The sequence below is a fragment of the Dermacentor silvarum genome, chromosome 3 (genome assembly GCF_013339745.2).
Source record: "Dermacentor silvarum isolate Dsil-2018 chromosome 3, BIME_Dsil_1.4, whole genome shotgun sequence".
NCBI lineage: Eukaryota > Metazoa > Arthropoda > Arachnida > Ixodida > Ixodidae > Dermacentor > Dermacentor silvarum.
In genome coordinates, this window is record NC_051156.1 from 63043367 (window position 1) to 63060602 (window position 17236).

The window sequence follows — 17236 nt, forward strand, 5'->3', positions numbered from 1 at the left end:
TTATTATTTAAATTACAGAATAATTTAATGAAAGAAGTCAAACTTGCAAGGGTAATGGTATGAAGGAAGACTAGATAAGCTATACTACTCCACAAGGGAAGATGGTATCCACATTAGCAAGGAAACGTCTTCGTCTTCTTCTGCTTCGACTTGGCCGGTAGTTATATCTTCAATTGCATTGACGCGCCCTCAGTTTCTCAGGAAAGCAAGCTCTCTGGCGGTGCCTCGTGCTTTCTAGAAGCGGCCAGCAAGACTTGAAGCACACGTCGCCGTTGTGGCGCGGCCTGCACACATAGAGTTTCATGTATTAATGCCTGCACAGCTGCGTGTTGCAAGTTGTTGTTGCCTGAAAACAAGCCGGCGACTTCCGGCGGCTGCCTGCCAGTGGCGCCTCCTTTAGGCGCTCGTGCTCCGACTATGCGGCGCGCGTAACGTCTTCGCCTTATTCCATCTGGCTGACCAAGCCCTACGCTGTGGCTGTGAGACGTCGTAGCCCGAGAAGAAGTGAGCTGCCGTGCCGCAAGTTGACGCGAACCGGTGAGCCGGGTCGTCGTGAGGTTCAAGTTCCCCGCGATCCACGTCGGCGGGGCCAGCTGGCCACCGGCCGGCACGCGGCCGTTCGAACACGAGCCCAGGAGGCGGCGCTGCTGCGAGTGCTGTGTGCCGCTGCGCGGTCGTTGGCGAGCTCCTGCTGCGGTCCTCCCGCCGACGACAGACCAGAGACTGCCGCCGGTCGCCGACCCGCTGGACCCTGAGCGGGACCGCACCGACCTGCGAGGCTGGAGCACAGTGGTGAATGACCGCGCGCTTTCTTCTTGGCGATCATGCGGCACATGCATGTGGGCCTGCCCGACGGCCACTGTGAGTCGCGCTGCGCCGTGTACCACTGGCCGTCGCGGTTAACGTCCAACTCGTGTCGCGCGGCCCACCTCGGTCTGACGCTCACGAGGTGATGCATCTACGAGGTCCCGGATCGATTGGATATTTGATCGATCTTCGATAGGTCCAGCCTGACCTATCTTTTGTAGAAATGTCTTCCGATCTTGGCGTTCCGTGACCGATGGCTTTACAGCACGTGCTCTTAGTCGCCTCCTTAAATTTGATGGTGGCACTGTATAGCTTTGCTACCTGAGTTCTCCGCCTTACGATAATTGATTAATTTACCCCTCATATTAGTCACGACACCAAGCAGGCTCCCGTTTTCTTGCACGCACGTGGTTACATTTGTATCTTTATTATAAACTGGCCAGGTCCCGGTGAGCATAACTTTCGATAGCGTGTTGTGTCGGAAGCCCCGCAGACAGCGCCGAGATGTGTCCTGCGCTTCGCTGCTGCAGCGGCGAACCGGGCCTGTCCGCGTTTACACGCATCATTGCATGTGGGCGGGGCTGAGTCGATCTACCCCATACAGCCGAGCTTTCAGCCGCGCGGGAACGTTTGCCGCTTTGTAGCTGTCAATAAAGATGCGCGTGCCTGCGCTCAAACGTAAATATCTGCCCGGACGTCGGAAGTGACGTCCATCATGTCCATGTCGAGGTGGTCAGCGCACTGTGCTGCGTGCTTGATCGTATATGTGTACGCGTTGTTTCTGTGTACGCACATTCATCAACGAACGCAATTCTGCAGTGCAAGCATGTGCGTCATCCGATAAAGACAGCACTCAGTCTTACTGTATACATGGAACCGTTCACCCTGGTGACGGGGTTAGGGGTTAAAGTAAAAGGTGTTCCGTTCACCTGCGCAACTCGGCTGCTTCTAATTTGTTTGCCATCGTTTTGCCAACTGAGAATATGTGCCACGGATGAACAGCGCTTGCGATGTATCGTGTTTTTCATCCGTTGACGATGGAGTATGTGTACGCACGCTTGAGGATGCGCACTTAGATATACTTGTGCATGTTAAAATATTTGCGCTTCATAAAAAGAATGTTAGACAAATCGTCTCTCGCAGGTAGCAAGTGGCATAAAAATTACCCCCTGCACATAACTGGTCAACATAGTAATAATCAAACTAGCATCATGAAGTTAACGAAAATACTGTTTTCAATTAAGACTTTATCAGTTCAATTTCATTTACTGGCTCTCTTTAGCGTTCCTTCGCGACAAGAATAAAATACCAACTTGTCCAACGCATCCGTCACTCTGTTCTTTGTAGACACATAGTAGTTCCGCAGCAGCCGCCTCGTGCGTGCAGACGACCGTCTCGCTCCGCGCATGTCAGCGTACGGGCTGACGCGGGTCTGTGGGGCTGTGCAGGGCACCGGGCCGCACCCGGCGACGAAGCATGGGCGCCTGAGGCTGCTGCTGCCGCTTCCACCGCTGCTGCCTCGATGGTGTCCGAGCTGCCCGAGGTGACGCCGCCGGAGAACCTGTCCGAGAACAGCGCCGACTCCAAGGTGCAGTCGTGCAGCAATGGCGACATCTGCCGCATCTGCTTCTGCGGCGTCAGCACAGAGTCACTGCTGGCGCCATGCAAGTGCAAAGGCAAGCACGGCGTCTCGCCGCATTGCTGTGCCGCGCGGAACGGCTTCGTTAAGATCTGTGGTACGGAACGACAGGCGTGCAAATCAATGAGAAAGAGGAGAACGCTAACACCAACGATCAACTGAAGCGTCTCACAGTGACTGAAAAAGAGTTGTCGCAGTTTCACCTGAAAGGCGAAGCATCAATTGCGATAGCAAATTTGTAGAGAGCTATACGGAGTAATGATAGTAGCTTTATCAGCTGTATAAACTTGGACATGCAGCAGCACCGGCAACACGCAGAACTGTTGTCGACGCCGTCGGCGTTTTGCCCGCGTTCGCACAAAATGCGTGCGGCGTTGGTGACTGTTGCCGGAGCCTCTGATATAAATAGGCACTTGGTGCCGCAGCTAAACGTCGCCTCCCTCCCCCCCCCCCCCCCCCCCCCCCCCACTGCCTTTCACGCGTCGGAAGAAGGCGCGTTTGCTCTACATATAGGTGATTGTAAAGGAGGAAAGAGACGCCTACTTCTGCAGCCCTTAAGGGAGCACGGCGCAGAACGCGCGTTTGTTCTCCGCCGTGCGTTCACTCCCCGTGAAAGCGCGCATCCCTCACGCCCTTTCACTCGCACATACAGCGTTCGGCGGCGCGCGGCAACGATTTCATCTCTATTGACGTCATACGGAACCTCACGGCGACGGCGACGCCGACGGCAGAAATCTGCTTTGGAGTGTCCATATAATTGCTATCGCAATAAAAGTATAAGCCACCAAACTCAACTGCGCGCGCTCAAGGTTAGGCAGCTCCACCCGTCAACCACGGACGTGTTTTCCGTGAGCATATAGGCGTAATTATTTTGTGTTCTCCTTCTTTTTGCATCACTGCAAAAAGTTTCAGTTGGTAGTTGGCGTTTGCGTTCTTAATCTCATTGTCACGGTGCCCGTGTTCTCCTGCCCGAACCATAGATCCGTTCATAGCCGCCGCCGGTGTCTCGGCACTCTTCGCCGCGATACGACGATACTCTCCCATATAAGACGGCGGCGAACATCGCTTCGTCGCAGGCTCGCTGGCCAAGGTGCACAAGACCTGCCTGGAGACGTGGCTGGGGAACCAGGCGATCGACCAGTGCGAAATCTGCAAGTACCACTACATGACGGCGCGACGACCAAAGGGCTTCCACGAGTGGCTCATGAACTCGAGCACGCGCGAGGACAAGCAGAACCTGGTGGGCGACATGGTGGCGCTGCTGCTGCTCACGCCGCTGGTGGTGTTCTCCCTGTGGCTCTGCACCGAGGGCGCCATCCAGTTCAGCCACGAGGGCTTCCCCACCTGGGAGAGCGCAGGACTCGTCTTCATCACCATCGTGCTCTTCGTCGTCTTCTGCGTCTGGGTCACCCTGCTCTACAGGTGAGCGCCCCTCTTCGTATTTGCCTGTGGGCGATGGACGCGTGCATCACAATTCCGAGAATGGTCGGGTTTAGTCATGTATATAAGCAACAGAACTATAGGCTGCGTCTACGTGGAACAAGGCCCGATGTTGGACTAGAGAAGTCGGGGCACAGTGTTAAATGCTGTCTACTCCAGTCTTCTGCTGTCTACCCCAACTGCTGTTTGACGTGTCATTCTTACAGATATGATAAGGAGTGTGTGTGATTTCCGTACGAATGGCTAGTCGGAAAATTATTGGGTTTTTGGGAAATTATTTCTAGTAGATGCGGAAGGTGGCACATATATTGCTTTTGAGAAAGCGCTATCGGTGCACCAGTGCTTGACGCGATACAGTGACTTCCGCGTAGGTAGTGCGAACTGAAGAGTCCGGATGCGCAAAAAAAAAAAAATCGGGTGGTTACGCTGGCCGCACGGAATGGGTGTATAAAGGAAGTGCTCACTGAATGACAGTTGCAAAATTACAACAACAAAAAAGTGTCCCGGTTCCCTTATTGTTCCGAGGTAGCGACGCCTATACGAATTTCCGTATGGGCTGCGAAATAATTGGGAAATAGCGTACTTCGCCAAATGGCTAGGCAGAGATGACAAATTCCAGCTTTATTTATTTCGCATGGTTGTACAAAATGGTAGTGCTTAGTATGGCTTTTTGGGGCAATGGTAAAGCGCACACCTAAGTGTGATGAATAACGGCACAATTAAGTATAAATTCTCGAAATCGGGTAAATACTATGATATAAGCCTAGCCAAACGGCGCTACTTTTGAAACAAATTCAACGATGCTTGAAAGGGATGAATACTTGGGCATTGGTTAACAAACTAAGTGCAAATAATAAGGAGGATATTAGGGACAGCTCAATCAAGGCTCATTTTCGAAATAACGATGTCATTGTTGCTAACGAGCTTAATGAACCTTTTTACATACTATCAGGTGCTGCGAGGGCTTTCAGTGGACCATGCGCATTATCCTGTAATGTGTTAGAGTCTGTCCAACTTGCATCACCCTGAAAAAACAAGCTTAAGTCTGTTCTCTTAAGCTCAATAAGTCTCCCTGTGTAGACGGAATTTCGGCGTCGCATTTTCGTAGGAACTTTGAATCCATTAAGAATGTTTTGTTGTGCCTCCTAAAGAGCATAATTTCTAAAGTAGTAATTCCGCTCAACCTGAAAGTAGCTAAGGTTAATAATCTATTCAAGGGCGGTTCGCATGGTAAAAAAATTGCTTGCCAATTTAATCTTGCCTTCTTTGTCCGCAGATTCTAGAAAAGCATATATTCTTGGCTATGATTAGCTTCTTAATTGCGCATGACGTCATGTCTTTATCCCAGTACGGCTTCATTTTAGGTAAGGGCACGCAGCCCTTAATAGAGGGATTTTTTCAGGCGCTTTAAATCTGGCTTTTCAATACAACGAAGTGGTCTGTGCACTGTTCCTTGATATCAGCAACGCATTCGACAGTGTTTACCATAGTCTTTAAGCTGTCGTTCTCAGGTTTCTGGGGCGCCCTTTTGGCGTTGTTGAATAACTTTTTTATCAGACAGACAGCAGTTCATTGCGATTGGCCAAGACCGCAGCAAACTTCGGGTGATAAATGCAGGCGTACCTGAAGGTTCTATATTGAGTCCCTTATTATTTAAGTTCGTATCAACGATCTGTCTATGGCAACTTCAGTTCCATTGTTTCAGTGGGCCGTTGAGACTGTCATATTATCTGAATCGAAGCATTACTCAGACGGTATCTCTGCACTACAGGAAGCATCCCACAATGTCATGAACTGATTTCATGTTAATCTAATTAATGTAATTAGGAATAAAGCCAAAATTATTTGTTTTCATTGCCCACTGAAAAGGGCATTTTAAATCATCCCCTGCACCTTCATAGATCTTATTGCTCGCCTTGCAGATGCAAAGCTCTTCAATGCACTGAATCTGTAAAAATACTTGAGTTTAGATTTTGATAGTATCTCGCGTGGAACTCGCATTTAGGTCATGTCTGTCAAAAACTCCAAATGGTGCCTTGTCGCTTATGCAACATTAGATATTGCACGCCAGTTTCCGTGCGCAAAACTATCACACGCGCATTAGGTTACAGTACGCTCCGTAACCGATTGACCGTTTACGGCCACTGCCGCTGCTCCATGGCAGAACAACTAATTCCAAATCGCGTTTCCTGTTGAAGACCATTGCTTACGATTGATGTGCCCCGTCTGAATTAGACGTTTTTAAGGTTCTAAGGTTGCCTAACTTTAATTTACTCTTGACAGAAGCATTCGTGTTAAAATATTTTGGTCCTATCAGTACAATGTTCAACAGGGCCCATCATGATCTCTTAGACTGAAAGAAAGATCATTTTTCTACTAGTCATGACAGGAGAGCTCGCACATACCACGTGGCAACACTCTTGAACAAATTGCAACCAAGTGTATTTCTTGCCCACACCAAACATAAGCTCGAAGAACTGCCGTGGATCATCGATGTAATGTAGTTATGACACTTTTGTTTCCGTTAATTATATTGCATGCATGACGTCGCAGTAGCAATTGATTTGTTGTACGGTTAATTTATCTTCATCGTTATTGGCATTATTACTTTTGTTCTGCTTTAGACAGTAGTCTACGTAATAAGCTTGTGTCATATTGTATCCACCAGATGGTTCTATATGATGATCGCACGTGTCTTGTTTTGGCCGTATTCATCAAAACTTCAACATATGTTACATTGACCCTTCCACATCTTCACGTGCTCTTCTCTGCTTCAACTAGGATCGTGTTATTTACATTTCTGGGCAATATATTGTAATTGTGGACGCGGTTACATTAACTGACTGTTATAGTATGCGATATGTCATTCAGAGTGATATGCATGTGCTTGCCTTGTACGCCATCGGCTGTCACCCAGGCGCTGCCATACAAGCCCTACGAGGCTTCGGCAGGCCTGATTCACGTGTATGTAAAAAAAGTGCTGAATAAAAAAATTTAATGCGAAAACATTATGTGCCCCATTACGCGAAAATCCGTCGGCGTCGGCGTGACCGAAAGAGGGCACCCAAATGGCCGACGGCGCAAAGAGTAAAAACACGTCAAAAAATGCCTGGATTGACATCAAGTTTCTCAGGGACGTTCCTGTAAACAAAATAAATTAATGGCTTCGAAAAGGAAATTTGGTACATTTCGGCCTGGGTGAGAATCAAACCCGGGCCTCCGGGGCGCGAGACGAGCGCGCTTTCCCGACGCCACGGCAGTTCCGCAGTTATGGCCTGGCGCATGCGTCATCCACCACGTCACGTCGCAGCCATCTGACAGACTAGAGGTGTGGCCTAGAGAGTGCGTCATTGGCCACGTAACGGCCCAGCTAATAGGGGAGGAGGTGGCGCGACATCATGGGTGTATAAAATGAGCGCGTTCATGACGTTCCGAGGTCTACAAACGGTATAATGATTTCGCATTACAACAAGCAAGCAGTCTTAAAGGGACAGTAAAGCAAAACAACTTAGACTGATAAAATATTCTTCGAAAACTCTGCTGTCGTTAATTACACTGCAATAGGCCAATTATTAGAAGAGAAAATGAAACTCAAAGTTAATTTGTTTGAATTTCGCGCGGAAACCCAAACGTCAGCACTTCAGTGTGACGTCACGACTTCTAAAGTAATTTTTTGTATTTGGACCACGTTGGCTCAGTAAAAGTTCGCGAAACTTGCCATATTCAGTCTTTGGCTCCTTTAGAACACAATGTAGTCAATCTTTACCGCTAAAGAATTAACTGAGACCTAGAAGAAGCTGTCAAAATCCATGACGTCACGGTGAGCTGGTGCGGGAACTTCAACGTGGCGTCGCCGCTCGCCTTGATATTTTTAGTTTCTTTCTGGCTTACCAAGCGGCTTCTCGCGGTAAGAGTGGTGTTTTCGGTAATGAGGAAGGGTAATCTACTGATACAGAAGAAATCATTTTTTTCCTTTAGTATCCCTTTAATTGTATCTCCCAAATTTTATTATTAACAGCGAAGCTGTTTAAGCCAGCCGCAACCGTAAACTATCATCATCAGCAATGAAGAAATAAATAAAAGAAAATAAACTCCCTTTCCGAGGCGGGATTCGAACGCACGCGTACCCACAGGCCCAAGGCGAGCGTCGTAACCACTGGGCTATACAGCCATTTTTTTATTTATTGCCTGGCTTTGACACACAAAATTTCACACAAGGAACAGTACAATATACAATTATAATACAAAGTAGGGGAAGGCGTATTCAACCACCATCGTGCTGGCTGCGTCTATTTAGAATTCGCGCAGATCCACAAGCGGCTCTACTCTTGAGAGCCACTCGGGGGGTTCGGCTAATGCCTTCTTGATTTCAACAAACCAGTGCATGCTCTCACGAAAATAAATTCGTGCAGGCCGTGCATCCTTATCAACGTAATATCGTGCCATTCTGGACCGCCAGATACAGCGGGGGCCCATAAGCATAATTAAATCAAAAGGCACCCCATCCTCGTTATCTACGCTTAAGTACCGAATGCCATACGGGTCAAGTGGAAATTCTTTCCGTACTGTTCTCTGTAAGACATCCCAAAAATATACGCCTTCCCAACAGTGTAAAAAAACTTGATCGATTGTCTCCGGCTGCTTGCAAATTAAACAGTGTGTTCCCCACGGTAAAAACAATTCCTTTCACTTTTTAACTGGTAATGTTCCGGTGTGTAATTTAAAAAAGAAAGTTTTCGTTCCTGGTGGCACCTGCATTTTTTTAACTCTCTTTAAAACATCACTACCTGGGCCTCCACTGTACACGGACCTGTACAAGGGCACTGGGAAAACAATGTCACACAAAGCACAATACAGTTTTTTTCCGTTTCACACTGAATAGGTAATCATTCGAAAATCGCGCTATTAGAAATCTTACGCACGATACGATTTCTTTATAGAAACCACGAATCCCTCCCGAAAGCTCTTCGGTTGAAACAACATACTCGGGCAGCCGTCGGCTTAGCTTCATTTTGCATACAGTACGCAGAAACGGGTCTATTGCGTCCCGAAAAAACAAGAAACGGTTGACCAACTGCCGTAAAAAGAGGTGACCCAGTCCCAGACCCCCGTCTTTTACCCGCCGGAACAAGTTGGTACGGCTGCAGCGCTCCCATGCAGACGCCCAGAGAAAGACTGCGAAGACCCTGTGTAGCTTCTGAACGTTTAACCGTGAACACTGCAATACCTGCATTACATACCACAGCTTGCTAATGAAGAAAATGTTGCAAACGGTGGCTCTGGCAAAAATCGATAGGTTGGCTCCTTTCCACTTCTCCGCTCTCTCCCGAATCATTTTAGTCTGCTCTTTCCAATACTGCTCACTATCGCTATAAGCGTTGAGCGGTACGCCCAAGTACTTGCCCGGGGTCGTCACCCAAGGCACGTTGGCGAAGAGGTCTGGTTTCTCCGGCCACGCTCCATGCCAGAGCCCAAGACACTTGGACCAGTTAACTCCACTACCGGTGACATGGCTGAATTTACGGACACATTTGACAACCTCGATTAAACTGCCCTGATAATCCGTGATAACTGCAACATCATCAGCATATGCCAGCAGTTTCACTTCGGCTCCTTGTAACTTAAATCCTCTAATGCTGTTGCTTTCCAATATCTTCATGCACAGGGTTTCAATGTATATACCAAATAATAGCGGGCTGAGGGGGCAGCCCTGGCGCACCGAACGGTGCACGCTTATGGGGGCCCCCAGGCTCTTATTTACGATCAATCTCGTCGTGCAGTTTCGGTACGCCAGGGCCACTCCCTCGCAGATAACAGAACCGACATTAGCGTGGTCTAAGACGGCAAACAGAATTTCATGAGCCACGCAATCGAAAGCCTTTTCGAGGTCGATCTGTAGAATGGCGACCCGACCACTGGTATCATCACAGCATTCAAGTAGACTGCGTGCTTTGTTAATATTTGTAACGATGGAGCGCCCCTTTATCCCACATGTCTGGTGAGGCCCGACTATGTCCTGTATCACCGTCTGCAATCTTCGTGCCAATATCTTCATAAAGATTTTATACTCGACATTGGTGAGTGCTATGGGACGGCATGCTGTTATACAGCCACGCTTACAGAGCATACATTTATGTATGCTACGTGACAATATGATTGCGTTCGAGTGTCGTCGTCTTCGTCCACAGCTGAGCATTGGCACAATGCTCAGCTGTGGTGCTCAGCAATGCTCAGCACGAGCTGAGCAATGCTCAGCTCGTGCCAATGCTCTGCGACATGAAGAAGAGAAGTTTTGCGCGCTATGCTCGGGAGAGAGATAAAGAAAATGAGAGCGAGAGAGAGATAGACGCATTCACGGAGCGGGTCTGCTGGAACACGTTGTCGGCATAGCAACGCGGTGGAACGCTGGTGTCGGTGTTGCGAGCTGCGCTATGCAACGCGCAGTGACAGCCGTAAGTCCGAGAGAGAGAGAGATACGCATTCACGGAGCGGGTCTGCTGGAACGCGTTGTCGGCATTGCAACGCGGTGTCGGTGTTGCAAGCTGTGCTATGCAACGCGCAGTGACAGCCGTAAGTCCGAGACGCGCGAAAAGAAATTTTCGTCATCATGAGCAATTAGATGAAAAGTTCGCGTGCACTTCCGGAAAATGCTGGGCTACGATCACCCAGCTTCGCTGTTTCAAGCGTTGCGCTAGGTTGAGCATTTTTTATTATTAGTAGTAGTAGTAGCAGTAGTAATGCTATCATCACCATCATCATCACTATTATTTAGCATACACCTGATAGCTGCGGAAAACTGGTCACCGAGATCGTCGCATAAACTTTGTTTTCTACTGACACGAGTAAAGGAGCCTACACACAAGTGCCCAGTGCTCTACTTAAATTATTTATATTCGCATGCTGCCTCCATAGTACAGCTCACGGACGCTACGACGAAAGGCACATGGCTGAAAGTCTACCACCAGCATGAAGTGCATGCTAAAATGGCTGCGATACCAGGAAGTCATTGCTGCAGACACTCTCGTTTATATTTAGGTGAACAGAAGGAACCTTGAAAACCTGCATGGTGATACTGTCGTCCATTAGGTGGTCGTATATTATGTACCTGCGTGTATAGAATTCCTGCAGGTGCATGGAAAGTAGTAGAAGGTCGTGTACTATTCTTAAGCCGAGCACTAGCTATGCGCGAAGATAATATTTGCAAGGTTTTTTAGGTAACGAAGTTGTTCTAAAACCTTGAACAAACCCACTTTCAAAGTTTTGATTTAAATGCAAACATTTGAGGAAGACGGTGTATGGAGACAATGTATGAGAATGTGTAAGATTGACAAGCAACAAGACCCACTGCAAGAAACAGTCGGTCGAACCGAAAGCTACCTCAGAGCGTGGTGCTTGCATTGCGCGCCCGAAGAGTCTGAGTTGCTGGTTCTCAAAACGAGAACACGAGGCAGACCATGCACCAGAGCACGAATAACCCGACCTCAGCATCACCCTAAATGGGGTAGACATACCGCAAGTGGTCACTGTTCTCGGCCTTAAGGCCGAGAACAGTGACTCCACGTGCGGTATTCATCATTCATAAAGACGGGTTGGGTGCGCTACGCTTCCCAAACTGCAGGCCTCACTCATGCAAGTGATGCACCTCATCAAACGGGTCGCTAACAGGTGGCACGGCCTCTAAGAACAAGACACGCTCCGAATCGTGCAGGCACTCGTAACCAGTCGAATAACGTATGGTACTCCCTTTCTCGACGTCAAAAAAGACGAGATCGAGAAACTAAATACTGTCATCAGGAAATCAAACAAGGTCGCCATTGGAGTTACTGAGAAAGCTTTGACGACCCGCATAAATAAACTGGGACTCCATAAAACGTGGGTAGAACTACAAGAAGCCCACAAGACAAATCGAATCCAACGCCGGAAATTGACCCAAATGGGCCAAACCCTACTGCACCGTCTTGGTTAGAGGCCGCCGGCAGAATAAATTGAGGCAAAACAGCGAATCCCAAATCACTTACGGGACGCCATTACGACGGTACCCATTTCCCTTCATATGCACCCTATCCACCACAAAGCGAAGACAACCGAGAGCCCAAGCTCTACACAAAAAGCTACTCGAAGAACCCCGACATCCGTTATACGGATGCGGCAAAATATCCGAAACGCTCAGCCTTCGCCCTGAGTGCCGTAGGCGCCCAGGGCAAGGAACAAGCTGCCGCCACGCTTACCAGCAAGGGACCCAGACATAGCAGGAGGAGGCAGGAAAAGTGGCGGTCGCGTTCGCCATTTCCACGTGCACTGACTCAGACGTAATAATCAGCGACCCGCAAGCGGCGTGTCGCAATTACCAAAAAAAAGGAAGAATCTCGAAAAAAGCCCTGAGCATTCCTACCAATACCTGTAACCAAAGAGGAGAAGATCTTCCAGAGACCTACGTCGTCTGGACTCCGGGACATTGAGTCCCTGGCGAGGAACGGAGCGGCCGACGCCGCAGCCCGAGAGCATACAGGCCAGGCTTTCCTGCCAGAGTAGACCAGAAAGGCAGTGGCGTAGCCAAGGGGGGGGGGGGGGGGGGGGAGGTTCAAACCCCCCCCACTAACCCACCCTTTTCTCTCGTCGCTTCGCGCTGACATATTTCAAGAAACCGGTGCTACTTTCACACTTTCATTCCTGGGCGCTTCCGTTTGGGTTGGTAATTTACAGCGAATCATGTCTGCATATGGAAAAAAACTGTCACGGTGTTTGTCAAGGCCTTGACACTCTGTGAGGTTTTGGGCGCGAATGTGGCGTCCGCATTCTGAAACAACAAATGCGCAACAAATGAAGCAACAAATGCGGCAGCCGCATTTTAGATGAAGGCGAAAATGCTCGAGGCCCGTTTACTTAGATTTAGGTGCACGTTAAAGTCCCCAGGTGGTCGAAATTTCCGGCATACATTTCCGCCGCTTCCCTTCAACGCGACCAAGTTCCTACGCGAACGCGGCCTAACCGGCCGCGTTCGCGTAGGAACTTGGTCTCGAAGCTGTCGGAAGCGGCAAAATCTTGCAAAAATCCGCCCGCCTAGGCGGCAAAACAGGCAGAAAAACAGGCGGCGAGCCAAATTGGTCTCGGACCGATTTTTTCGCCATGGCGAAGCGGAAACGCGGCGGAAAGTCGTTCTGCTCGACCGGAAGCTACACTAGCATGTAAACTTCCGGTCGTAACATTGAACATGACACCAAAAGTGTAGGCTGTAATGCTGATCGACGCGATCAAGAACCACCCCTTCCTCTACGACAAGAGTGGCACTCAAACGTACTGTCAGCAATACTCGCGATAGTATTCAACGTCGCGCGACAGGAGGTGCGGCAACGAAGCCTTTGCGTGACTCAACTTCTTACACTTTTGCAAAGCCAGGCGAATCCACCACTGCCGTTTCCGAGGTTTTCTTGTCTTCCGTTTATTCATTGTCGATTTCTAGAAAACAAGTAGGTAGAAGTATAAAAGCCATTTCTTCTTCCACTTCCATGGAAGACAATAGTTAGGCAGATTCCTCGTTGGCGCTCCATAATTCTCCTCGCACGTGCACGGTATGTTGCAGAAGTCGCGGGGTGCTTTTCTCGTCGCGACGATAGATTGGGAGCGTAGGTCTCACGTGGGACGCGCAGGCTTCGGCGAGCCTCAACACAAGGGCCAGTCCGGGTTTTAGCTTTGGTGTTCCCGTTGCCGCTTTCGTGTCCTGGAGGCGCCGAAAATAATACGAAATGATGAAATGCTATTACAACTTGTAAATAAAAGCTATTAAAGAAATATAATCACGCCTATAGGCAGCAACCTGTGACACAGCGCTACCGCGCCCGTGTGAGGAGAATTACAGAACGCCAACGAGGAACTTACCGAAGGTCGCAGATGACACGCGAAATTGCGCAAGATGATCACTTTTGATGACGGGTGGGTCAGTGAATGAACATACCGCTCGAAATAATGCGATAATGAGCGCCACCACGCCGACAAACGTACGCAGACTAGATGGATGTGGACGAAAGCGGCAGCGCGGCCGCGGTGGTAGCAAAACAAATGTGAACTTGGACATGCGCGGAAAAGATTTTCCGGGTGCTTTGGCCTCTCCACCCGCTTGCCGCTTCCCAAATGTGAACGAAGCCATAGTCTGCAGCGCAAAACCTCTCTCGTTTGCGATTGCGCCCCTGCGGAAGGCTGGTAGTTACTGTTGTGTTGCTGAATCCCAAACCAGCAATTACGAAAGGCTGGTAGTTGCTGTTGTGTTGTGGAATCCCAAACCAGCAATGTACACACGAAAGGGTTGATGCCAGCAGTGAAATTCCACCGACTCGCAACAGAATGCACGAAACAGACAGCCAACAAGCATGGATTACTGCTGTGCGCAGTACAGCGTAAGTAAACTCTTGTTGCAGGCGCTGACAGTTCTCGTCGGAGTTCACGCGTCCTGAGAAATTGATTATGTGCACTATGCACTGAACAAGACCGGAGTTCATTCCTGCATCACTAGTACACCAATCAGTCGAGATCTGTGAGGTACAAGGCCACTTCCTGTTTGCACCGGCCTAAGTGAAGCAGAAATGACTCGCACGCACTACTTAAAATGCGTACACATGCCATAACTATGCAGTGCGGTGAAATATTCTGTACAATTCTGAATCTGTTGATGTAAAGGCAAATGACGGCTGCACGCTCGCACACAGCGGAAGACACAGCGGCCCATGCACTTGCCGCAGGAAATTCAAGGCGACGAAAGCTTCGTAAAAAAAAAAAAAAAGCATTACTCGTTTTTGCGCGTATTTAAGTTTTCTAGCGCAAAGACGCAGCGAACAAGCTATTGCTATGGGAGTAGGTATAGCCTGGTAACACGTGCATTTTGACATGTATAGCCGTCCTTGACCTGTGAAACGCACTTCGCCCCGACGAGGACGACGCCATCTACGCTTAACGGAGATTAACAATTAATGATGTCTTCTCCGATCGCGCGGGTCGTCTCAATGATGCGTTTTCGAAGACTGGTCCATTCAGTGGCGCGATGAGAGACCGTTGCTCCAAACGCCCACTGTACCTGTCGTACTTACTGTATTTTACGGAGCTTACATTACTTTTTACTTAATTGCTTCACAAGCACATAGTGCCACACACACACGCGAGGGGGGGGGGGGGGGAGGGTCCCATGTCTTTGATATACATGCATAGAGTGTGCTTAAACTACCGATACTTATTATCGATCACGTCACGTAGTGGAAAGCAGACGCTTGCCCCCCCCCCCCCCCCCCCATCCCGGACGGGCCGATGAAACCCCCCCCCTCCCCCCCCGAAAAAAATTTCTGGCTACGCCCCTGCAGAAAGGTGACGAGGCTCGAAGACATCGCGAGGAAATACACCAATATGCTATAGCACCACAGACTCGAACGAAGAATGTACCCCCTACCTCACCTGAAACTCAACAGCAAAGACAGTTATTCTAAGAACACTGCAAACAAACTCATACGTTAACGGCATCCACTTACATACGATATCCCCAACGCAATTCCCGTACCCCTGCGCGTTTTGCGGAGTCCCGGGCACTCTGCGCCACATGATAATGGAATGCTCGGGGCCTGCGGGGCCACCGCAAAAAAAAAAAAAAAAAAAATCCGAAGACTGCAGATAAAAAAAAAAGCCGAATCAAAGAACACAGGAGAGGACTAGGAAGCACTGTGGGAGGTCATGCTGTCTTGCCCAAGGCTGGATGACAAGCGAAAGTCGGTGGGCCGGCCCAGGGTGGCAGCCAGAGACCACGGATTCCAGGAATGAGGAAGCCGCCCACCTGAGGGCGAGGAGTGATCTCTTTTTCTCTATCACTAGTTCAACAATAATCGTCTCTCTCTCTCTTTCTCATGAGAATAGCTGTAGTGGTTTTAGTATTTTCGGCCTCCACAGAAAAAGAGCAAAATATGCTGCCAAAGTGTGAAAATATGGACTTTTTAGGGATTCAAGACTATGTATAGGTGTAGCACGAGAAAAACAATACTGTGTGTCTGCCTGACTGACTGACAACACTGAGTGAAAACTCTGACTCGCAAAGGGAGTTAGCTGCCGATGTGGGCCCTGTTCTACTTTCCGGCAGAATTGTAGATCGTACTCTGGTGCACTCTGAGCGGAACGTAAATCGTCGGAAACAGGTTCAAGCTTGTTTCCTACAAAGGAAGATGCTCCATATGTATTATGACGTCTCTGTTGGCACGACGTTTATTAGGCCTGAGTCCTCGGGAGCGAGCCAGCCAAGGCACACACCCGATGATGATGATCACACATAACTGAAGATGAGGATCGAGCTACGTAGAATGATGATGATAATATACAGAGGAAGAAGACGTGCGTAATAAATGCCCACACTAATCCCCCCCACGTGGAAGCGGCCATACTGGCCGCAGGTCAAGGTGACGAAGAACGCCGCCTGAAGGGTTTCATGCGGGAGACATGAACGACCTCGGTGCTGCGACAACGGCGGTCTGTTGAGGCGACAACAGGAGTCACGCGATAACTGACGGGCGATGTCTGCTCCAGGACTACGTAGGGCCCGATGAATCGCGGCTGGAACTTGTCGCACAAACAAGGCGTGCGAAGGGGCGTCAATAGAAGTATTTCCTCACCAGGTTGGAAAGACAACACGATGGAAGGTGTCGTAAATGATCTTCCGGTCTCGTTGTCTGGTCGCTGTGTTTACGCGAGCACGCTGGCGGCACTGGGAGAGTCGTGAAACGAATTCTTCGCTAGACGATGCAGTTGGCTTACAGGAGAATCGAAGAAAGAAACGTCTAGAAGGGAAGTAGGCGACCGTCCGTGAACTAGGTAAAATGGCGAGTAGCCGGTGGTACGCTGAACGGCCGTGTTGTAGGGGAAAGTGACGATTGGTACAAGCTTGTCCCAATTCTTGTGATCAGGCTGAATATATACGGCGATCATGTCGGCCAGCGTGCGATGAAATCGCTCTGTCAAGCCCTTAGTCTATGAATGGTAACTCGACGCTGTTTTGTGGGTGGTACCAGAGGCGCGCAGGACTTCGTTTAAAAGTTGCGAGAGAAAGACCTTTCCACGGTCGCTTAGCAGTGCCCGAGGAGCGCCATGGCGCAGAATTATAGCTTGAAGGACGAAGTCGGCAACCTCCGAAGCTGAGCCAGTGATCACTGATGTTGTCTCAGCGTAGCGCGTCAGGTGGTCGATGGCGGTCACTATCCACCGATTGCCAGCTGCATTAACAGAAAGGGGCCCGTAAAGGTCGATACCAACAACCTCAAACATAGGCGGAAAGTTTTCATTCTTCCGGGGGGGGGGGGGCTGGGGCCCGCAGTTTATATATATATATAT

At 49.3% G+C, this 17236-nt stretch overlaps 1 protein-coding gene across 1 annotated transcript in view; it reads left to right on the forward strand.

The window, feature by feature from the left end:
• The first annotated feature begins 394 nt into the window (after window positions 1-394).
• LOC119445457 (E3 ubiquitin-protein ligase MARCHF3-like) overlaps window positions 395-17236 on the forward strand; it is a 39569-nt gene continuing 22727 nt past the window's right edge. Inside the window, exons 1-3 of the mRNA XM_037709736.2 lie at window positions 395-792; window positions 2256-2483; window positions 3523-3868. Coding sequence (XP_037565664.1) covers window positions 2330-2483; window positions 3523-3868 — 500 coding nt within the window. The 5' untranslated portion in view covers window positions 395-792; window positions 2256-2329. The remainder of the gene's footprint in view (window positions 793-2255; window positions 2484-3522; window positions 3869-17236) is intronic.